This window comes from Ceratotherium simum, chromosome 3 (genome assembly GCF_057802395.1).
Source record: "Ceratotherium simum simum isolate JZ-2026a chromosome 3, ASM5780239v1, whole genome shotgun sequence".
Taxonomy (NCBI): domain Eukaryota; kingdom Metazoa; phylum Chordata; class Mammalia; order Perissodactyla; family Rhinocerotidae; genus Ceratotherium; species Ceratotherium simum.
In genome coordinates, this window is record NC_141902.1 from 87548410 (window position 1) to 87572877 (window position 24468).

The 24468-nt window shown below is 46.5% G+C and overlaps 1 protein-coding gene and 1 pseudogene across 1 annotated transcript in view; one reads left to right on the forward strand and one right to left on the reverse strand.

Annotated features, from left to right (window-relative positions):
- The window catches only part of FAM174B (family with sequence similarity 174 member B), a 36553-nt gene extending 12685 nt beyond the window's left edge, over positions 1–23868 (forward strand). The window contains exons 2-3 of the mRNA XM_087428899.1: positions 6231–6362; positions 21710–23868. Coding sequence (XP_087285025.1) covers positions 6231–6362; positions 21710–21713 — 136 coding nt within the window. The 3' untranslated portion in view covers positions 21714–23868. The remainder of the gene's footprint in view (positions 1–6230; positions 6363–21709) is intronic.
- Positions 9056–17907, reverse strand: LOC101400618 (ragulator complex protein LAMTOR3 pseudogene; annotated as a pseudogene).
- Positions 23869–24468: the final 600 nt, after the last annotated feature.

The following is a 24468-nucleotide window of genomic DNA, read 5'->3' on the forward strand; positions in this document are numbered from 1 at the left end:
TCCTGGGACGGCCTTGTGGGGGAAATGGGAACGCTGTGGCCCCATGGAGTGGGTAGGGCAAGGAGGCACCATGAGAATCTATCATTGGAACCCTCACCGTACCTGGCAAGCAGTAGAAATGGATATGAGATTAAGGTTCAGGGTGAGCGACCTGCCCTGAGGCACACAGTCCAAGGAATCGCTGAGCTGAGATCTAGATCTCAATGTCTGGGTGCATGGGCCGTGGATCTGACTGCACTACCCCAGAGTTGAACTTCTGACAACAACTAACCCTCAAGCGTTTGTTTTGTTTTGTTTCTCTTCGTGGGGGAGGGCAGGAAGGAAGGCCTCTCTCCCAGTCGGTGGGCCGAGCTCCAGTGCTCCGCTCCCCCAGCCTTGTGTTTGCACAGACAGCGCCTGCCAGCGCTCATTGGGAAACCTGCTTCTGACCAGCTGTTGAAAGGGCCTTTGAGTAAACAAACCCTCGGGTTTGAGGATTATATTTCAGAGTAGAAGAATTTGAACTTCTCTTCTGTCTTGTTGGAAATGTGTGTTTTGGCTTCCTTTGTCTCCTCTAGAACTTCTCTGGTCTTGCCTGTTCCTGGGAGGCACAACATGGACATTCAGTTAAAATCACCATCTGCCATTTCTTCGTTGAGGCCACCTGGTATAATGGGAACTTGTTCCAGAAAAGAAAAATTACGGCAAGGGTGCCATGCTGTTGAGGATGGGCCAGCAATATCTTTTCCCTCCTTTGATTCCTGAATCTCCTCTATGCCCGACAGTTTTCACAGCTGTTCCCCTGCTCAGTCCCCCACCCGCCCCCTGTAGGGCTGAGGAAACAGGTTCTGTGTTTCTGTAGATACACTGGGATTGAACCCAAGCCTGACTCTAAACTTGTGCTCTTTCTAGAACCAGGTGCTTCTTCCTCAAGCTGCGTGTGTCTGTGAGGTGAGGGCTCTGTCCCCGAGGCTGACCCACTGTCCCTTGGAGAGACTGAGGTGACTTCAGATTCTTCGTGGCCATGTGGTCTTTGCCTCAAGCCAGTGTGCTCTTAAACGCCCTGTGAAGGGAGTCACGCCGATGGTTGTCTTCTTGGAAAACCTGTTCACAGGTAGCCCCAAGCAAAAATATTTATGATATTTCCGCTGAGACACTCTATGTGTATAATTCTTTGTTTCTAGAGCAGGGAAGAGTCCTAGGGTTTTAAAGGGTTTGAGGAAATGAGAAAATTATACTTATATATGGAAGGTTTACTATTAAAATGTGGAAAAATCCCAAGATGGTGTTTATTCTTACAGTGGTGGTTTCTCTTCACCCTGGGCCTGCCTTTGTTCCTTTGAGACCCTGTGGACTTAGGATTCTTTAGGTTGTGTGATGGAAAACCCGGCTCAGACTGGCTTTAGTGAAAAAGAGAGTAGCTTTGTAGTTATCGAGGAGGGCTGGCTCCATAGTGGATTTGGAACTTGGTCTCTCTCTGTCTGGTCTGTTCTCTGCCATGTTGGCTTTATTTTCCATTTCTAGAAGGTAGTAAGATGCCTTTCTTCATCTGGGTCTCAAGGCCAGTGTGCGTGGGCAGGGCATGTACTGCCCCTTTTCCTGCCTTCCTGGCAAAGGGTCACTGGCCCTGATTGGTCACGTGCCCTCCCAAACTCCACCCCATTGCCATGGCCTGGTGGTTGCAACACACTGATTGGCTCCATGTTCACTCCTGGAGCTGGGGCTGCGGTCAGTGGTCAGGCCTTCTCAACCACAGGGACCGTGTGGGCGGGGGATTCACCGAGGCCACTGAGCTACAGATGCCCAAAGGAGGGAGGAGAAGGATGCTGGCCTGCCCCAAACCAACACATGTCCCGAAGGAGTCGCGATTTAGAAAGAGTTTGTTAGACGTGTGCCCAGATCAGCTTGACATAGGAACATGTATTAAGTGACAAGTTCTGGAAAGTATAACAAGAGTTTCTTGGTGCTAAAGTAAAGTGGAGGCGAAGTCTGGTGGGGGCGTGGAGTGGGTTTGCAGTTGGGTGCGAGTGGGAAGTAGCAAGGTGGGGCAGGCACCTTGCCTCTTGGCAAGCACGAGGGGGTTCAAGGTGACCTGCCAGGGAGGGTGGCGCTGGGGCAGCCCTTGGCTCTCTTTTGAGCAAATCAGGAACGATATGCACTCACTGTGCCCTTCGAGTTTTCTGAGTTGACTCCACAATCTAAGCTCTTAAGCCCCATGCGCTCTCCCCTCATGGCGCATTTCAGACCATGAGTAGTCAGGTAGCACTTTGACTTAACCATGTGGGAGGAGGTGCAGATGGCCAGCCATCTAGTCATGGGGCTGCCCGCCTTCAGACCCCGGCTCTGCCACTTACTAGCCACATGGCTGTGGGGACGTCCGCCTCTCTGAGCCTATTTCCTCAGCTGTGAAACAGAGGTGACAGCAGTGCCTTCTAGGGTGATTTGTGTGTTTTAGATGCCATCATATGTGTAAATTGCCTAGCCAGCACCCTGGAAGAGCTCATTGTGGACTGTTACTAACTTGAAAAGATGCGTTAGAGTGTCCACACTCAGAGAAGAGAGAGCAGGACGTGGCAAGGTTATCTAGGCTTTGGGCTGTGTCTGGTTTTCCGCCATCTCACGTTCTCCTTCTCTGAGACAGGAGGGCACATTCTCTGACCCCAGGACTGTTAGGCCCAGGCATCTGAGGGTCTGTGGGAAACACTGATCGACTCTGTTTATACGTTTTCCTGCTTCTGACTTGCACAGCTGGTAAAGGAAGGGTTCGCCTTTTAACTTGAGAACTATGTGAAGACCCCCCTGCCATCCCACCCCACCCGATGCCAGTCCTACATTGCCTGGTTTCCCTCCGCCCACCTGCCAGCCGACGGAGAAGCTCGTCAACGCAGCCAGTGGGCCTCTGCCAGGCACCAGTCTGAGTCTCTTTAAACTTCTCAACGAGTCTCGGTTTTCCCTTATTAACACGCCCAACAGTGAAACAGCAGAAATTACTCTTCTTTTGTGAAGGGTGTTGTGTCTCAGAGAGTTGATTGTTTGAAATGTAATTTTTCTGGCTCATTATGTCAAAACTGGCTTTTGAAGCATGCATGAGGACTCTTGCTAATGGCCTTTTGGATTAGTCAGGGTTCTCCAGAGAAACGGAACCAAGAAGAGATATATATATATATTTATTATAAATAATTGGCTCATGTGATTGTGGAGGCTGACAAGTCCCCAGATTTGCAGGGTGAGTGGGCAAGCTGGAGACCTAAGAGAGCCAATGGTGTAAGTTCCAGTTCCCAGGCTGGAAGGCTTGAGATCCAGGAAGAGCTAATGTTTCAGTTTGAGTCTGAAGACAGGAAAAAAACAAAGGAAAAGGATGTCCCAGCTCAAAGGCAGTCAGACAGGAGGAACTCTCTTATTCATGAGAGGATCAGTCTTTATTCGTTGTATTCAGGCCTTCAACTGATTAGATGAGGCTCACCCACATTGGGGAGGATTATCTGTTTTACTCAGTCTACTGATTCAAATGTTAATCTCTTCCAGAAATACCCTCACAGACACACCCAGAAATAATGTTTGACCAAACATCTGGGCACCCCTGGCCCAGTCAAGTTTACACATAAAATTAAGCATCACACCTTTGGTGTAATCTCAGGGCTGACAATTATTTTCTGAGGTGACGTGGTTGGAATGGCCAGCATTAAAGCATGTGGGCCATGACGTTCTAGATGCTGGGGTTGTTTTCCAGCTTCTCCCGTGGGTAACTCTTCATGGGTCTTATTTTGAGCTCAGTATGTTAATTTTCTCATCACAAGACTCTGAGGCAGGAAGACTCTGAATCAGGAAGAAGAAAGGTGATTTTATGGGTCATCAGGATCCACTCCCATGAAGCAGGGCTGAAGTCAGAGCCTCCAGAACCTTCTTCCAAGGTCAGCAGTCAGTCCTGCCCCAGGGCCAATGACTAAATGAGGTTTCAAGTTTCAAGTGCAAGACGAGGTTTTTGAATCAGATTTTGCATTTTCTGGGCTTCATGATATCTGAAAAAGAGTTACAAACAGGGCTTTGACTCGTCAGTGTGAAACCGTCTGGGCGTCAGTCTCTCCAGTCGTCCACAGGGCCTTCCTCAAGTCCTGGGTTCACGGGACGGCTCCTTTTGTGACGCTGCAGATGCTTGTTCAGAGGTGTGTTGGGAATGGGCGGCCCGGGCACGTGGCAGGGTCAACAGAGGGGCACACCCCACTCCTTTGCAAAGCCAGGTGCTCCCTCCGAATCATCTGGGTGGAGCTATGGGGCCGTTTTCCTGAGAAAGGTGTGGGGCGTGAGTCTGCATGGATGGGGAGTTTGCTTCTAGTCTCGAGAGCTTGAGGATGGGTGGTTTCCTTATGCCTTTGTCTTGGGTTGCTTGTGGCAGATGGAGCTGTTTCTGGGCTTAAATTTCCCCCGTCCGGCATTGGAGATGGAATTGGTCAGGGACTGTGTCATCTAGGGCAGAATGCAAAGATTTATTTTACTCCTTTCGGGGGAGGTGGAGAAAAAGAAGAAGCTGTTGATGGTGAGCATGTGGGACCAACAGTGTTTATAAGGTGAGCATTTACACTCCTGCACAAAGCCTGCTTCCAAAATACCGTTGTCCCAGGGCCACTTGGGAGGCGACTGGCTGTGCTCCTCCCACCTCCGACCACCAGGCTTGGCGTCTGCACCGCGCTTCCTCCTGTGTTCGAAATCCAAGCAGTCACATGCCCCATGCCTCTGAGTGTGTGTGTGTGTGTGTGTGTGTGTGTGTGTGTGTGTACCTGTGATGAAAGCAGGAGGGACACATCGAGGCTTGGAGATCATCAGTTTTATAGGTGGTTTCTCCCTGTCTTCCAAAGTCTCCACCCAAAGAACCACGAGGAGCAGGTACTAGAGGTTGTATAGGTTGCTTTACGCCAAAGATGCAGATAAATATATATATTTTTTATGTAAATGACACTTTCATAGATCACGTTTCTGGTAAATCATACTAGGTAAGATGAGAGCAAGTGGCTGTTGCTAAGAAATCGTTAGGAAACCTGAAGGTGAACTTCTGTTTTCATTATTCTGCAAACTTATTGGAGTTTCTGCGTGCTGAGGACAAAGAGATCTCGTTTGTGTCCTCGATGTGGTCTCCATCCGGGAACGGCTTGCAGTCTGCAGGAAGAATGTTTAGAGAATGTGATTCTTCAGTGCCCTAGTTATGATTTTTAGGGTTGACTGGTTCTCAGATATACTTAAAAAGGAGGGACACTAGAGAATACAAGACATTTGGGGCAAAGTTCAAGATAGTGCAGAAATGAATGCAAAGAGCATCAGTAGTCATGATGATAGTAGTATTCCTGATGGCGTCATAAACTTTAAGCCAGGCCCGACAAGTACTGCATCCTTCATGCAGAGGGACTGATGCCAGCGGCTGAAGTGGCTGTCTCAGCACTGTCCCTGGGGCCCACCCCACAGTGATCCTCTGCCATCCCAGAGGTAAAAGCTCAGTGTTGTAATTCGCTGTCCTCGTAGATCCTCATGATGGATACAATGTTGACTGATTTTTACAACTCCTTGTCATACGAGAGAGACTGTAGTACTTCTGTTTATTACTTTTACTAACAGTGATTTTTGCCGAGAGCCCCGTGTGTAGGCTTGTAAAATGCATCATCTCATTTAATCCTCCCTCACCTGTGAGGGACAAATACTATTCTTATCCCATTTCATTTATGAGGAGACTGAGGCTTGGGGGGATTAACTGACTTGCCCATGATCACACAGGTAGAGTGTGCCCGAGCCCTGATCCTAATCCCACCTGGCCGGCCCACACCGCAGCGCCCTCAAGGCCAGGCTTGGAGCAGAGACCCGCAGACACAGCAGGGCTGGGTGGAGGGTGAGGGGCAAGGGGAGGAGGGGGCAGGTGTGTCGTGCCTGTGCAACTGCAGGGCTAGGTCCTGTGCTTCTTGAACATTTTGATCTTTTGCTCCTCGTGGATTTTCTTTGCATTAATTTTGCCTTTTTATAATGTTGCATTTGGGTATTATTTATCTTGATTACTGGGGTTTTCAGTGCTCAGAGCAGGGGTAATCATCTTCGCTTTGTGGGTGAGGACCACGAGGGTCAGGGAGGTCAGTAACCCGCCCGAGGTCCCATGGCTGGAGGTGGGGGAGCTGGGGTATTCGCAGGTCTCCTGGGAGCCTGGCTGGAGGCAGCAGCGTGGTTTCCCTCGTGAGGATCGTGGAGTTCTCAGGAATGTGCTTCTCCCCTTCCAGGTCGGGAAAGAGGTTGAAGAAGACCCGCAAGTATGACATCATCACCACTCCAGCCGAGCGAGTGGAGATGGCCCCGCTGAATGAGGAGGATGACGAGGATGAGGACTCCACAGTGTTTGACATCAAATACAGGTGCGGGGTGACGGTGGCTTCCTTCTGGGCTCTCGGGCTTGGGGTGGTGGGACCGTTCATCTTTGAAAATACCACGAGGTCAGGCGTGTATTCTTGATCGTTCGCTAAGTGTTTGACCTTAGGGCGTACTGCTTATGAGGGAACTGCTCTAATCCCTTCCTAGAGCACTCAGCACCCAGAAAGCCAGCAGAGAAATACTTACAGAGAAACGAGTATTCCCTGCTTTTCCCACATGCTCACACTGAGAAGTGAGCTTTACAGGAGGAAAAGGAGGGCTGGATTTAAGACAATGAGCTTGTCGTGCACTGGCTGTGGGGGTCTGGTCCGAGCAACCGCGTGTGCCACACACCCTGCACGCAAGTGGAAACTTCTCTTTCAGCCTCACTGGAGTCAATAGCCAAGAGCGTGGGGTGGTAGAGGGGATTATTCCTTGGATGAAATTTACCGGTGAGCTCCAAAGACAGGTGTGTTTCCTAAAGGAAGGTCAGAGTAACTTTGTGACTTCAGGATTGTAGTGTGGGTTTTGGGATCCTCTTGGGATGTACTTTGCATATGTTAGATTCTCAATGTAAGAGCTGGGGGTGAGCGTAGTTTAGAGATGAGGGCTCAGAGCCCACAGAGGGGAAGTTGCTTGCCCAGGGTCCCAGTTATTAGTAACAAAGAGGAGACACAAATCCAGGCTGGATCCAATCCCGCGCTTTCTCCTCCACGGTTCTCCAGAGAAACAGAACCACTAGATATAGACCTGTATACAGTAAGAGATTTATTATAAAGGTCCAAGTCTGAAGGCCTGAGAATCAGGAGAGCCAATGGCGTAAGTTCCAGTCTAAGGGCAGGAGAAGACGAATGTCCCAGCTCGAAAAGAGTCCGTGAGAGAGAGAGCGAATTCTCCCTTATTCCACCTTTTGCTCTGTTCAAGCTTCCAACGGATTGGATGACGATCCAAGAAGAGCTAAGGTTTCAGTTTGAGTCTGAAGGCAAGGAAAAAAAACAATGTCTGAGCTCAAAGGCAGTCAGGCAGGAGGAACTCTCTCTTATTAGTGTGAGGGACAGTCTTTATGTTCCTTTCAGGCCTTCAACTGATTGGATGAGGCCCACCCACACTGGGGAGAGCAATCTGCTTGCTCAGTTTACAGACAATTGTTAATATCATCCAAAACACCCTCCCAGACCACCCAGAATAATGTTTGACCAAATATCTGGGCTCTGTGTGACCTGGTCAAGTTGACACATAAGGTTAACCATCACATGTAGCTTTTCTATACTAGGGAAGGCAAGTCTTCCATACCTCTCCTGACTTATTCTTTTTCAGCACAGCCTTGGCTGTTCTTAGCCCTTGACCCTTCTGTGTAAATCAGGTGTCAGACTCAACAAAACAGTGTTTGGGATTTTGATTAGAACTGCATAGACTCTGTAGATCGATTTAGAGAGAATCAACCCCTTTATGTTGATTCTTCCAATCCATGAACATGGAATGACTTTCCATTTATTTAGGTATTTTTAAAAACATCTTTCAGTACTTTCAAAAATTTCTCCATAAATGTATTATAAATTTTTGTTAGATATATTCCCAAGTGTTTTACATTTTGAGATATATATATTAACTTTAAAAAATGTTATTTTAGGGCCAGCCCCGTGGCTTAGTGGTTAAGTGTGCGCGCTCAGCTACTGGCGGCCCGGGTTCGGATCCTGGGTGCGCACTGATGCACTGCGTCTCTGGCCATGCTGAGGCCGCGTCCCACATACAGCAACTAGAAGGATGTGCAACTATGACATACAACTATCTACTGGGGCTTTGGGGATAAAAAAAAAGGAGGAGGATTGGCAATAGATGTTAGCTCAGAGCCGGTCTTCCCCAGCAAAAAGAGGAGGATTAGCATGGATGTTAGCTCAGGGCTGATCTTCCTCACACACACACACACAAAAAATGCTATTTTATTTATACTCATGTCTGAAAAAAATGAATGTATTATTCTGTTTGCATACATAGCACTATTGGAAACAGAGTTTGTTAATAAATCACACCTAAATTTCATAAAGAACATACAAACATTAGAACACAGATCGATTATAGATAGAGTGGGGGAACAAGCCTTTAGCTGTAATTTGCATTTTAGATAAAGAGCAGCAACCTTTGAGAAGAATCAGAACAATTAGTAATATTCATCCATACTGCAGAATAATATATACATAAGAAAGTGATTGTATTGATTTTATTGCTAAGCCATTTTATGTGTCTCACATTCAATGCACAGAAATAAAACATAATGTGAAGAAAACTCTGTCCTCATTATTAGTCACAATAAAAAGTGTCGGCTGGGTCCTGCAGGCCTGGGAGTGTTGTGTAGTAGAGAGCACTTGATGGCTGAAGTGGATCCACGTACTGTTTTGATTCTGGGCCGCTGAATAGGATCTTGTCCATATTTGGTGACTGAACTGACTCCATGGAGCTGTGATAGACTGAGCCATTTGTGCGGTCGCCTTAGATCTCACCAAATAAGTAAAGACCCTAAACAAAGAAATATTATAGTCTGTCCGGAAATTCTATTTATAGGCTCTTTCTTGAGTGTAAGGTGGAAAAAGGGGCCCTTCCGTGAGTACATGGTACAGGTATTATTGTGGTCTAAAGACTGCTGGATTGATATTGGGTCTGCTATAATGAAGATAAAGTGCAGATCGAAATCACTGTCAGATTAAGAAACTTCCACAGCTTGTCTCAATCCTTCAAACAGTGGAGCAAGTTCCTTTTCCAGGCTGACAATCAGTGCTGTGTTGGCTTTGCTGCTGGCTATGAAACTCATCACTAAAGGCAAACATCTACATGGAACCACCTGGTAGGTGTTAAAGGAACAGACACTACTTTTGTTTTTTGCAAGTCCGAGTTTACTGCCTGGTCTGTTGCAAGGGCAAAAGCGAGTGAGAAACCGGGTCTCGAAGCGCGGTCTGGAGCATTTTCATTGGCCCCTGCAATAACAGCGCTCCATCTCCGTGTGACCCGACAATAGCTTGGACCCCTTCCACACGTGGTCATTTTTAACACAGGAAGCGCTTCAGGTCCCTCAGGTGCCTTGGTGTTTCTCCTCTACCCTTATTCTAGGCAGAAACTCAGGACCCGGCAAATTCACCCAGATCATCCCCCGTAATGAACCCCCGTGTCTGGCAGGATCAGTCTCCGTGCCTGGGTTTCTGCTTCCAGGGCTGCTGGCTCCTCTCTGCTGTCACTTTGGGGACTGCTTCAAAGACAGGCTCCTCTGCAAACTGCTGTCACACGATGCGTGACCTCGTCTCTGATATATTTTTAAAAAGATATCCTTTTCTAACTTTTTGTTCATGGTGTCTAGAAATCCAGTTTGATTTTTTAAAATATTGATTTTTTAAATCCAGCAACCTCACTAAACTCTTATTAATTCTAGTAGTATAAATGAGGATTCTTTTGGGTTTTCTGTATAGATGTATCGTCTGAGACTAGTAAGAGTCCCCCCACCCTCTTGGCCCCCAGTCCTTAAACATTTTCTCTCTTTTTTTAGCCTTTTTGTACCCTTGGCCTCTAAGTCATTGTTAGTGGAAGTGATGATAGTAGGCGTCCTGTCTCATTCTTAATATTAAAAGGTATGCTTTCAGTACTGACCACTGAGAGTAGTGCTTGCTATGGGGTTTATAGATTTTATTTTTTCCAGAAAGTTTCTCTCTTCCTAGTTTGCTGATGTTGAATTTTATTAAATGTTTTTTTCTAGCTCTATTGAGAGGATCATATTTTTTCCTTTAATCTGTTATGGTGGTGCAATTATATTCATTGATATTTCTAATATTAAACCAAATTGCATTTCTGAGATCAAATGATCTGGTGTGTTATCTTTTTACGCACATTGCTGTATTTACTTTGCTGATATTTTGTTTAGGACTTTCTTGTTTCTCTTAATGTCCGAGACTGGTTTGTCATTTTCCTATTTTGTAATACCCTTATCAGGCTTTGGTAAAAGTTTTATTAGCCTCATAAAACCAGCTGAGGGGTGTTCCTTATTTTCCTTTTCTCTGGAATAGTTTGTATCAGATTAGAATTATTTGTTTCCTAAATGTTTAGAATGTGCTAAAACTGGCTTGGCCCTGATGCTTTCTTTATACAAAGGTTTTAAAAAAGTGTTGATGCTCAATTCTTTGAATAGTTATGGCACTATTTAGTCTTTATTTCTTCTTGGGTCAATTTCGATGGGTTATGTTTTTCGGGGGTTTGTCCATTTCATCTAAGTTTTTAAATGTATTCTCCTAAAGTTGTTCACAACATTCTCTTATTATCATCTTTTTAATCTTTGTAATATGTAGTAGTCGTGGTCCCCTTTTCATTCTTAATATTGATTATGTTTGTCTTTTCTCCTTTTTCTTGATCAATCCTGCTGGAAGTTTAATTTTATTCATCTACATAAAGAACCAATTTTTGGCTTCTTTGATCCTCTCTATTATATTATCATTTCAATTTCTTTTTTGTTTCTTTTTGCAGGGTAAGTGTCACCCTGAGCTAACATCTGTTGCCAATCTTCCTCTTTTTTTCCCCTCCCCAAAGCCCAGTGCATGGTTGTGTGTCCTAGTTGTAAGTCCTTCTAGTTCTTCTGTGTCAGCCGCCACCACAGCATGGCTACTGACAGACGGGTGGTGTGGTTCTGCGACTGGGAGATGAACCCCGGGCTGCCGAACCAGAGCACCAAACTTTAACCATTAGGCCATCAGGGCTGGCTCTCATTTTCGATTTCGGTTGATTTCTGCTTCTCTTCCTTAAGCTGTGTTCTGTTCTTTTTTCTGACTTCTTCCATTGAATATTTAGCTCAATCACTTCTGGCCTTCTTTTCTGGTGTAAGCATTTATTCTGTAGCTTTCTCTGCTTCAGCTGCCTCCCCCAGGCTTTCCTGATCACTGCCAGGCACTCTCAGGCCTCGCAGTTTGTTGTGAAGAATTGGACTTCACGTTAGAAGTCTGTGTTGTTTGTGGTTGGAATACAGTCGTGTGCCGCATAACCACGTTTCGGTCAACAATGGACCGCATATACGACGGTGGTCCCATAAGATTATAATGGAGCTGAAAAATTTCTATTGCCTAGTGACATTGTAGCTGTCGTAATGTTGTAGTGCAATGCATTATTCACCTGTTTGTGGTGATGCTGGTGTAAACAAACCTGCTGTGCAGACCGTTGTATAAAAGTATAGCACATACAATTATGTACAATACATAATACTTGATAATGCTAATAAGTGACTATGTTACTGGTTTATGTATTTACTATACTATACTTTTTATCATTATTTTAGCGTGTACTCTTTTTACTTATAAAAAAAGTTTACTGGGGGGCTGGCCCGGTGACGTAGTAGTTAAGTTTGCACGCTCCACTTTGATGGCCCGGGGTTCGTAGGTTCAAATCCTGGGCAGGGACCTATGCACTGCTCATCAAGCCATCTGTGGCAGCGTCCCGTATACAAAGTAGAGGAAGATGGGCACAGATGTTAGCTCAGGGCTAATCTTCCTCAACAAAAAGAGGAAGATTGGCAACAGATGTTAGCTCAGAACCAATCTTCCTCAAAAAAAAAAAAGTTTACTGTAAAACAATATGCCATGTTATGCAGCAACAACTTATACATCTGGTGTTTACTGTGTATCTTAATTGCATCATTTCCTCTTGTGCTTGATTTAACCTCACGTTGTTTTGTTCATCGTGGCCCCTAAGCATACAAAATCCACTGCTAATGTTGCCACTAAGAGGCCACATTGAGTGATTGGCCTGGAAATGAAATTAAAAGTGATTAAGGACTACGAAGGTGGAAAATCAGTGATGGTTGTTCCTCACGAATCAGGCGTGTCCCATTCCACCATAGCTATGATCTTGAAGAACAAGACTAAAGTGATGGAAGCTGTTAAAGGATCTGCTTCATTGAAGTCAGTGAGACTAACAATAATTCGAGAAGGGCCTATATCAGACATGGAGAAACTTCTGATGACCTGGATTAAAGACCAGACACAGAAGCGTAATCCCTCTTACCACTCTGACAATCATGGCTAAAGCAAAAAGTTTGCAGTGTTGAAAGAAAAGGCTGGACCTGACTATGATGTTGAATTTACTGCTATCCCTGCGTGGTTTAAACAATTCAAGAATTGTTATGCCTTACATAATGTGAAAGTGAGTGGTGAATCTGTGAGGGCTGATGTGAAGGCAGCTGAAGAATTTTTGAAAACTCTAGATAAGCTGATTGTGGCGGAAAATTACTTGCCAGAGCAAATATTCAATATGGATGAAACCTCCCTATTCTGGAAATGAATCATCCATAAGGAGGCTAAGTCAATGCCACGTTTCAAGGCTTTTAAGGACAGGGTAACAGTCTTGCTTGGGGGCAGTGTTGCAGGCTACAAATTAAACCCTTTGTGATCTGACACAGAACCCCAGGGCCTTTAAGCATGTCAGTAAGCACACCTGCCAGTGCACTACAGGAGCAATAAGAAGTCAGGGATGACCCAGCTCCTCTTCCAGGATGCCCTCCTGAGTTGCTATGCCAGTGAAATGAAAAAGTACTGTTTGGAGAATAACATACCTTTTAAGATTTTGCTTATTGTTGATAATGCTGCCAGACATTCTCCTTCTATTGGTGATCTTCATCCCAATATCAAAGTGGTGTTTCTCCCTCTAAACACCACCTCTTTGATCCAAGCAATGGATCAAGGAGTTATAGCAGCTTTTAAGGCCTACTACCTGAGGAAGACAGGCTATTACAGCAACTGAGGAAGATACTGGAAGATGCTGATTCAATTCTGGAAGGATTACAACATTTACAACTGCATCAAGACCCTTGCTTGGGCTTGAGGTGATGTCACCAAGGAGTGTATGAATGGCATCTGGAAGAAGACACTTAAGAGGTTCCTCAATGACTTCAAAGGATTTGCCAAGGACGAGGAGGTTGCAAAAATCAACAAGGCTGTGGTTGAGATGGCAAACAACTTTAACTTGGGTGTGGGTGAGGATGACATTGAGGAGCTCTAGAGGTGGTTCCTGAGGAACTGACTAATGAAGAGTTGTTGGATCTGAAACAGGAACGCATAGCTGAAGAGGCAAGAGAAAAGGAAACTGCAGAAGAAGAAAAAGAACCCCCAAGAATTTTCATAGTGAAGGGTTTAGCAGAAGCTTTTGCAGACCTCAACAAGTTCCTTAAAATGTTTGAATACATGGACCCCCAACACCGAAAGGTTTTCATTCATAGAGAGGAATGGTCATGGTGCCTTATCTGCTTACAGGCAAATCTATGATTGAAAAAAGAAACAAACCAAGCAAACCACCATGGACATATTTCTGAAAAGAGTGACACTTCCTTAAGAAGAGCCTCAGGCAGGTCCTTCAGGAGGTATTCTAGAAGAAGGCGTTATCGTCATATGAGACGACAACTCCATGCATGTTATTGCCCCTGAAGACCTTCTAGTGGGGCAAGATGTGGAGGAGGAAGACAGTGATATTGATGATCCTGACCCACCCTGTGGAGGCCTAGGCTAATATGTGTTTGTGTCTTAGTTTTTAACAAAAAAAACAAACTAAAAAATGGAAAAAAGCTTATAGAATAAGGATATAAAGAAAGAAAGAAAAAAATGTATATTTTTTTGCAGAGGAAGATTTGCTCGGAGCTAACATCTGTGCCAATCTTCCTCTGTTTTTTAGTATGTGGGCCACCAGCACAGCGTGGCTGCTAACAGAGCAGTGTGGGTCCACGCCTAGGAACCGAACCCTGGGCTGCCGAAGCGTAGCATGCTGAACTTAACCACTAGGCCACCGGAGCTGGTCCAAAAGAAAATATTTTTGAATAGCTGTACAATGTGTTTGTGTTATAAGCTAAGTGTTATTACAAAAGAGCCAAAAAGTTAAAAAAATTAAAAAGTTTACAAAGCAAAAAAGTTATAGTAAGCTAAGGTTAATTTATTATTGAAAAAAGAAAATAATTTTTTAAAATTTAGCGTAGCCTAAGTGTAGAGTGTTTATAAAGTCTACAGTAGTGTCCAGTAATGCCCTAGGCCTTCACATTCACTCGCCACTCACCCACTGACTCACCCAGAGCACCTTTCAGTCCTGCAAGCTCCATTCATGGTAAGTGCCCTATACAAGTGTACCATTGTTTATCTTTTATACCATATTTTTACTGTACCTTTTCTATGTTTAGATACACAGATACTTACCATTGTGTTACAATTGCCCACAGTATTCAGTACAGTAACGTGCTGTACAGGTTTGTAGCCTAGGAGCAATAGGCTGTACCATATAGCCTAGGTGTGTAGTAGGCTGTATACCATACCATCTAGGTTTGTGTAAGTACACTCTGTGGTGTTCACACAACGACGGAATCGCCTAACGACGCATTTCTCAGAGCATATCCCTGTCATTAAGCGATGCATGACTGTAATACCAGGATGTGAGTGGACTTGGAGGTGAGTTGCTGGACACAAGGCCACTCTAGTCCTCAGGCCCAAAGATGACTGACCGCTTAGAGAGAACGAGTAATAACTTTCGTTATAACAGGTGTCATGTATAGTATAGAAATTACAGATACGAAAAAGGGAAAATAAAGTTACCTATAAGCTCACTGCTTACCGCTAACCACTAGAGTGTGTCTGAGTACACATTTGTGGAGTTTTCTTTTTCACAGAAATAGGATCATGTTACACATGGTGTTTTGGAACGTTTGTCCACCTGAAAAACATATCACAAACAATTGTTCAGGTCAATGTGTTTGAAAGAACAAGAATTTGGAGGCCAATTTTATGTTGAGTTCAGTGTTTTTGAGAACTTCTGTGTCTGCCTGTGATAATCCGTTCACAGGTACTTGTCTTTCCTGTTTAGACATAGCGCAACGAAATTTTGGGTTCCCTCTGGAAAACAGACTACATTTAAATTGGACGCAGCTGCATCGTGACCTTGGTTGTTTTCTGAGCGAGTGCGAAGAGGAAAACGGTGTTTTTGGCGCCAGGGCAGTGAGGCAGTAACTTGGCTCCTGTTATTACACGTGCAGTTCTCCGAACATCTCGTGGCTTAGAGCCTGTGTGTGTCAGCCGGGCAGGAAACGGAGGGAAGGCGGGCAGGGTGAGGCCTCTGTGGACAGCCCTCCTAGGCTTCCATGCAGCGGCGGTGTTATCATCCATGAGGTAAGACCTTCAGTGTTTAGGGCCAGATGTGGGGAGGGAAGACGTCTGTGGAAATGAGTTTCCAGCTCTGTACTTAAAAAGGCTAATTAGAAGAGAGAAATGGTGGCTGAATGGAGTGCAGAGAACCCTGGGGTTTGGAAATGGTTCCGTATTTCAAAAGGCATTTGAATCCCGGTTGCGTGTGTTCTGATCTTGGTTGGCTTAGCGTGCAGTTGTGGCTAATGTTTTGGGCCTTCCGGGCGTCCTCCAAGGTGAGGCAGATGCCACTCTTCCTCCTTTGTCTGGTGGGCGCACCAGCAGCTGTGACGAGCGCAGCCCACAGGTGCGTTGCTGGGAGAACACGCTGGTCCCACCAGCCCTGCCTCCCTGTTGCAGGGAGGGCTCCGTTCCTCTGCTTCTTAGGTTTGGAAAAGATGCTGTCCGTGGGGGTGCAGACATGTGTTCTAGAAATGCCTGCCTCCCACCCTCTTGAGGGTAGAGCTTCCTGTGGGAATATAATTAGAAACCAATGGGATTTCTGCTGCAATGCTGGGGGCTGTGCCTGGCGTCTTGTCTTTGGAACAGAGGGCATTCGGTGGCTGTGCGTGGCGGGAGGCCCCTGGAGGCTAAGCTGGGAGTAGGAGAAAACAGACTTGACTTGTTTATCCTAGACTGAGGCCTGGGGCTCAGGGTCTCCATGGATAGCATGTGGCAGTTGCTAAGCACACTCAGGGTGGTGACTCCTTGAATGGTTGGGCTCGGAAGGCCCTTCTGCCCATCCCCTGCTTCTCGTCTCCTGAGGATGAGGAGCGAAGCTGTCAGCAGCATCCGCACATGGACGGCTGTAGAGGCAGTGCGTATCGTGAGCTTCTGAGGCCTGGAAGGAATCAGAGGGGACCTGGTGACCTGCAGGCTCCCCTGAGGATGCTGGGTATCCTACCTGGACCTGAAACAGAGATCATCTCCATACCAGTTTGAATAAAGCTCTGCCGGCCCTCTTCCTTGCCGAATGTTGAGCTTATGTATTAAAAATGGTCATCTCATGAGGCATTTTTGTTTCTTTGAAAAGCAGTATTGGCATTCTGGGGGCAGTTCTCATCTAAGGTATCGTGCACCTTCAAACTACTTGAGTTTTATGTCTCTGAGGAAGAGCCTATGGGATCAGGAATTTGTGTAGCGTGAAAATTTACTAGTAAACGAATCTGAGTTATTCAGTTTCCTGACTACATACACACGCAATTTATAGTGCTGTGTAAGAATCAGGCAAAAGAAAAAAATAAAAAAGGAAAACAGCACAAATAGTCCTAACTGGCCATGCTATTGGAAAAACGAGCCACGTTTTTCAGTTGTTCTTTTCCGTGTTTGGTGTCCTGGGATGAAAGTGGTAGGACTGCTGAGGCCCCTGGCATGTGGTGGTGTGGTCCTCACGTTTGTCTGTCTCAGGCACACTCACCGACGTGGCCTGGCTTCCTCCCTCGGCTTCTCCGTCATTTGTCCCGTGGTCACTGTGCCCTCTTCTAGAGGTGTCCTTGCCTGCTGCATGGGGAGGTCGGCTGCCGGGGGCCTGAACAGGTGTGGCAACAGGTGCTGAGACAGGCGCTCCCGTGCTGAGGGCTTTTTGTGCCGACAGACAAGGTTCTTGTAAAACACGGGACAGGGACCGGTTGGGACCTGGCTGTCTCCTTCTCTGGATGGTTGTAGCAGAACACCTGGAAATCTGAAAGAGGTGAGCCTGGGTGACAGCACCTGAACTGTCTTCACTTCTCACGGTGTCTCTGGGGGAGGGGCAGGGTCAGCGTTGATGTTCTTCTGGTTTCACTGAATGATGAAACCGGAATGTCGTTAGCAGTTTGGCTGTTCTGGGGGAGAGAAAAGGGCCAGGAGAGCCTCTTGAAATCTCTGCTGTCACCCCTACATGTGTCTAGCTCATGAGCCTGCTAATTCTGCTGTCTGTGAGTGCAGGATGAGCAGCCTGGCCCTGCCCTCCAGGAGCTGGCGCTGAGACGAGGAGACAGCCAGGATGCTGATGCTTATGAGATGACCTGTAATCCCAGGGAGGAAAGCACAGGTGCTGTGGTTAGCCAGGAGGGGCACCTCTCGGGCAGGAAGCTCTCCCCGTAGGAGGTGAAGCTTGTGGTGGGTTTGGAAGGACCAGGAAGTGAGCCCAAAGTGGATTAGGGGCAGGGTGGAGTGAGGGCATTCCAGAAGTACCAGCATGTGCAACAGGTGCAAGTTCCAGCAAGCGCAGGGATGAAAAGGTGAGCCGTGGCTGTGAGCCCCAGCCCCCCAGGCCCTCCTCAGGGGAGAACCTCAGAGCTGCACGGCCTCAGGGAAACAGGGAGATGAAGTGAAGAGAGCTGGGACTTTGGGACTGTACAGCCAGCCTCCTCACCCCGGTCCCCACGTCCATGGTCCCTGGAGCATCCTGAGTCACAGGCGCACCAGAAAGTCTGAAGGGCCCACCAGCTACACCACTCAGACTTGAGATGGGCTCACCTCTTTCTGGAGAGGCCAAGCTGGTGACCTCCGTGGGCGTTCGCAGGTGCCCAGAGCCACCGCTCCCCCGTGGAGGTGCTCAAAAGATCTGTTGTTTTCTTTCTTCCCGTAGCAGCCCTGGAGGCTTAGTTCTGCTGAGGAAGAGACCTGATGATTGTGCTTGATGGTTGGGGGTGGCACCCCTCCTTCTGCTCCGTTTCCCCCTGCCCTCTGTGTATGTATATGTGTGGGTGTTTATTCCTGTAAGCGCACGGGTGTGAATAGCTGCGCACGAGGGATGGGGTGCAGCAGGGAACCTGCAGAGGATCCCTGGGTGTGCTCTCGGGGAGTCCGTAAGATGCGGTGTCACCAGAACGGCCAATATTGGGACACCCGGGAAGGTGAATTCTCAGCACGTTGGTGGTATATGAAGTTTACGTCTCTGTGAATTCTGACGGTCTGCTCTTTCCAGGCTCAGCAGGCTGGCTGTAGTCTGCTTTTTTTCATGTGCACGTCTGCTCTGGTGTAGTTATGGGGAATAGGGTCCCTTCTCTGTGGTCTGATTCTTGGTTTCCTCTTTGAAACCTTCTCCACTCTGTCCCCAGGCTCCGCCCCTCATCCTCAGCAGTGAACCTGCCGCGGGAGGCCGTGGAAGGCCTGACCGTGGAGTCAGGCCTGGTGCGAGTCTTAACGTTTGAGGTCCCCAGGTTACATTTGTAGAGTGGGGCTGAGTGGCTGGGCTCTGTGGATGTCAGTCAGTGCAGGCTTGCCCCCCACTCCCCAACCCAGAGCAGAGGGCTCTAAAAAAGCCAGCCGCACAGCTTGGACATGGCTATGGGATTTATATTTTTCTTCCTCTAGTCTGTTGAGTAGGGGACCCTAGTGGCCAGTATGAGGTTACCCATATCTGTTGTTTTCTTTAAAAAAGTTTTTATTTGGAAATAATTTCAAACTTAAAAAAGTTGCAAAAGCAAAAATAGTATGGGGAACACCCTGTACCCTTTCCCGGAATTTCCCATTTTAACATTTTGCTTCATTTGCCTTATGATGGCTCTGGGTGTGTGCATACAGATTTTTTTTTCTCTGAACCATTTGTGGATAAGTTACATATGTCATGTCGCTTTCCTGCAAATACTTAAGTGTGTATTTCCTAAAAAAACAATGTCCATGTCTTTTAGTAAATAGTTACCTGATATTTATATTTATATTTGGGATCCTATAACATTAGGAAAACAAGTTCATTATTTTATAAATTCTGTTAAATCCCCACTGTTTTTACATGTATGATTATATAATACCCACGATCAAACATGAATAGATGATGGTGACCTCTCAGATTTTCCCTCTTTTTCTAAGTCCCTTTGAATGATGTCTTGAGTAGCTTTAGTTTTTAAATTTTCTTTCACTCATTGCACAAATATTTCTTGCACCCTTACATTGTCTGATACCGTGCTTGGTGCTGGGGTTTAAAGGGGAGCAAGCTCAGACGAGGGTCTTGCTTGCAGGGAGCTCCCAGTCTAAGCAAGAGACAGACATGGGTCAGATAATGACGTCAACCTGGGGTCATAACCATAAACCAGGTTATGTGAGTCAAGGGTCAGTGAACTACGGCCGGGGGGCCAAGTCTGGCCCACTCCCTGTTTTTGTGTGGCTCACGGACCAAAAATGATTTTTACATTTTTTTAAATTGATGTCATAAAAGTTTATAACATTGTGAGATTCCGGTTGTACATTATTATTCGTCAGTCACCATATAAATGCGCCCCTTCACCCTTTGTGCCCACCCCCCAACCCCTTTCCCCCTGGTAACCACCAAACTGTTCTCTCTCTTTGTGTGTTAGTTTATATTCCACATGTGAGAGAGGTCATGCACTGTTTGTCTTTCCCTGTCTGGCTTATTTCGCTTAGCATAATACCCTCCAGGTCCATCCATGTTGTTGCAAATGGGACGATTTTGTCTTTTTTTATGGCTGAGTAGTATTCCATTGTATATATATATACCACATCTTCTTCATCCAATCATCTGTTGATGGACATGGGATGCTTCCATGTCTTGGCTGTGATGAATAATGCTGCAATGAATATAGGGGTGCATAAGCCTCTTTGGATTGTTGATTTCAAGTTCTTTGGATAAATAGCCAGAAGTGGGATACCTGGATCATAAGGTAGTTCTATTTTTAATTTTTTGAGGACTCTCCATACTGTTTCCATAGAGGCTGCACCAGGTTGTGGTCCCACCAGCAGTGAATGAGGGTTCCCTTTTCTCCACATCCTCTCCAACATTTGTTATTTTTTGTCTCAGTGATTATAGCCATTCTCACAGGTGTAAGGTGATATCTTAGTGTAGTTTTGATTTGCATTTCCCTGATGATTAGTGATATTGGACATCTTTTCATGTGCCTATTGGCTATCTGTATATCTTCCTTGGAAAAATGTCTGTTCATTTCCTCTGCCCGTTTTTTGATCGGGTTATTTGTTGTTTTGTTGTTCAGATATGTGAGTTCTTTATATATTATGGAGATTAACCCCTTGTCGGATATATGGTTTGCAAATATTTTCTCCCAGCTGGTGGATTGTCTTTTCATTTTGATCCTGGTTTCATTTGCCTTGCAGAAGCTCTTTAGTCTGATGAAGTCCCACTTGTTTTTCTTTAGTTTCCCTTGTCCAAGTTAGACATGGAATTCGAGAAGATCCGTTTATGACCAATGACGAATAGTGTACTGCCTACATTTCCAGGAGTTTTATAGTTTCAGGTCTCACCTTCAGGTCTTTGATCCATTTTGAGTTAATTTTTGTGTACGATGAAAGCAGATGGTCCACTTTCATTCTTTTGCCTGTGGCTGTCCAGTTTTCCCAGCACCATTTATTGAAGAGACTTTCCTTTTGCCATTGTATGTTCTTTGCTTTTTTCGCAAAGATTAGCTGCCCGTAGATGTGAGGTTTTATTTCTGGGGTTTCAGTTCTGTTCCATTGATCTGTGTGTCTGTTTTTGTACCAGTACCATGCTGTTTTGATTACTATTGCTTTGTAGTATGTTTTGAAGTCAAGGATTGTGATGCCTCCTGCTTTGTTCTTTTTTCTCAGGATTGCTTTAGCTATTCGGAGTCTTTTGTTGCCCCATTTTACTTTTTTGATGGCTGAAAAAGAATCAAAAGAAGAATATTTCATGACATGTAAAAACTAGATGCAATTCAAATCTCAGTGTCCACAAATGAAGTTTTACTGGAATGTAGGCACACCAAGCATGTCCAGTGGCAGCGTTGAGTAGTTGCCACAGAAACTATAGGACCCGCAAAGTCAAAACTATTTACTCTCTGGACTTATACAGGAAAAGTTTGCCAAGCCCTGGAGTAAAAAAGTGCTAGGAAGGAGAGATACAAGGAGAAAAGAGGTTGTGTACCAGACGTTTGTGTGGGGAGTTAGGAAAAGATCCTGAGCTGGGAGCTGAGGGAAGAGAAAAAGTTACCTGAGGGAGTGGAATGTGTCTTCCAGACAGCACGTCCAAAGGTCCTGTGATTGAGGAGTGTGGAGTTTTCGAGGACTGAAAAGATGGCTTGTGTGGCAGGAATAGAGATGAGCATTGAGAGCGGGAGGCACTGCATGAGAGGCACGGAGAGGGAGCTCAGCTGCCATGCTGTGTGACAGCGTGGCCTGAATAATGGAGACTGTTAGTGAGGGGCCACAGTGGGTTTGGGGCTCTGCTGGAGGACACTGACTTGTTCTTCCTTTCCTTTTAGGTAAAACCTGTTTTCCAGTGTATTGGCATCCTGTGGAAGGTCTGTCAGCTGAAGGCTGGGGTGTGAAGGATCTGGAAGCTATCTCGTCCGAGGTGTTGAAACCAAAACAAATGTTATTTATGAAACTCTGGCACAGTTGTGTGTGTCGAACGTCCGCTCAGAGTGTCACCACAGGAGAGTCACCTCGACCACCCTCTGGACGCCCCTTTAACATGTCACCCTTTCTCTCTCCTCAAGAGGGCTTTGCCTTGCTAAGGGGCAAAGGGTGGAAACATGTTGATTTTAAAAATAATAATTTAAAGCAACTATTGACAAAAGTAAAAGAGATCAGAAGTTATCAAGAACTGAAAAAAAGCCCAAAGGATATTCAGCTGTATATTGAGAATTTCTGACATTCTGCTTTCTTGGATCTGTGACGTTCTAGATGTCTGACTGTTGGGTGGTCTTTTGGGCTTGGTCAAGTTCTGGTCTTGGGTTGGTGATGGTTGTGTGAAAGTTCAAAGTGAAAGGGCTCAGAGCTGCTCAGCCCTTAGCAGAAGTATACACATGTTTGTGGCTCCTTCTCTCTCTCTCTCTTTTTTTTTGCTGAGGAAGATTGGCCCTGAGCTAACATCTGTTGCCAATCTTCCTCTTTTTGCTTGAGGAAGATTGTCACTGAGCTAACATCTGTGCCAGTCTTCCTTTATTTTGTGTATGGGTCACGGCCATAGCATGGCTTAAAGAGCAGTGTATAGGTCCTCGCCCCGGATCCGAACCATTGAACCCTGGGCCCCTGAAGCGGAGTGCGTGAACTTAACTACTGTGCCACTGGGCCGGCCCCCTCCCTGCCTCTTTTTTTTTAAGGGTTCAGCAGAATCAGGCGTGGCTAGTTCACAAAGAATTTTGAATATCAGGGAAAAACGTATACCTGTGTGTGTGTGTGCATGTGTGTGTGCGTGGACGAGTGTGTGCATGTGTGTGTGTGTATGTACATCTGAAATAATTTCTCCTCTGAAGGGAAAAGAAAGCACGAGGCAGGCTTTGCTTAGTAACGTCCTTTGTGTGTTTCTCTGCTCTGTCACAGTTCTACGTTGTTGGTCTTAGAAATGTAATTTGAAACCATCACTGTGGTAATGTAAATGGATGGCGATTTGGTTGGCTGTAACAGCACGCCGTCAGGGACTGTATTTGATGTTGGTCTAGGCCGGGCTGGACTAGAAGCCCACCTGGACGCAGGAGGTTACTGCAGGAGGCCCCTCCCACAGGGGTAGGAGAGGGGTTGGGCGGTGGCTGATCTCAGAGCTTGTGTGCAGGACATCTGGTGGCTCCCGGGAGCAGGGCCTTGGGCTGACTTCTCAGGTTGATCGAGGCCTCGTTTTTCTGTTTCCCTGGGGTTTGCGGTTATTTGCTGCAACTAAAATGCTTCTGCTAAAGTCTACTAGCAGTGCCCTTGGGGTCCTGGGCCTGCTCTCTCTGGAAAGGTGTTTTGTTTTTTTTTATCCCCTCTTTTCTTTTCTAGCATTCTGCAGGGTTTGTGTGTTTGCCTGTTTACTGTCTGCTCCATTGCTTTGAATGAAAACCCTAGCCTTTCCCCACTCAGCCCTGGTTTCAGATTCTTCAGTTTCCTGAGAAGGGGCTGCCCGTGCTGCAGGGTCCCCTGGTTCCCGAGGCCCCGCTGGCACAAGTGCTCTGCGGCCCTGGCCTGTTAGGAAGGCACGCTGGCCTCTGCAGGAAGGAGAGGACGCTTGGCCAGACCACTCTGAGAAGAGCACAGTGTGGAGCGCACATGTCGCCCCTCGCTCCCTTGATTTCACTTACTTTATTGACTTTCCTTCTCGGTTTCTCCGCCCTGGTTGTCGGAGGGGTGGCCTGCCTTATCTCTCCCCTCCACAGCATACTCGAGGGCCAGAGCGGTGGCTGAACGGACCGGCCACCCAGCAGCTGTGCACCCTCTGAACCTTCGAACTGGAACTGCCGCTGGCGCTTGCCTTTCTGATGACCGCAGCTGGATCATCGACGGAAATGCTGGAATTTTCTGCCTTATGCATAAACACCAGGCTCCAGGGCTCCGGCTGCCAGGGGCTCACCGCTGGGCCTGGCAGAAGCGGCTGCCGACAACGACCTTCCAAATTCCGGAGCTTCAGCACTACAGGCTCTTAAATAAAAAACACTTTCGGTGTGAATCATGTGTGCATCAGTTGGGATGTTTTCTGGGATGGAGGCTTCAAGGTGCCTTTTCATTACTTGGGGGTGCGTGCATGAGACTCGAAGGAGGGTGGAGGTGGGCCAGGGAGAGGTGCCTGGCCTGGTGGTTTAGAAAAAACTTAGAGATGAAATGGTGCTGGGGAGAGGGGAACATGGTATTTTTCCATGTACATTTGTAGGCGCATCTGATCATTTCCTGGAAGCTGCCTGTTTGGTTGGGAAATATTGAGCCATCACTGTTTTGGGGGAATCTTGGGGTGTCTCCAAAGAACAGAGAACCAGTTGAGTCAGAAACTGCTGGCTTATTACTGCCTTTTGCCTGGCTTGGCTTAAGCTTTCTGGAAGGGGAACGGGGTCAGTCCAGGCTGGGTTAAAAGGTGTGAGTGAGTAAACGGCAGAAAGGAAAGCTCTTTGCTTCCATTCTAACATGGGGTCCTCGGACGTTATCGAGAGGCTGGCGGGTGTGGTCCACCTCACTCTCTGAGTAGCTGCTCCTGTTCTTGGCCTTCTCCACAACCATAGCTGCTGCTGAAGCATATTCTAGAGTCAGCGGGGGTCCCCCAAGGGTTGGCTGA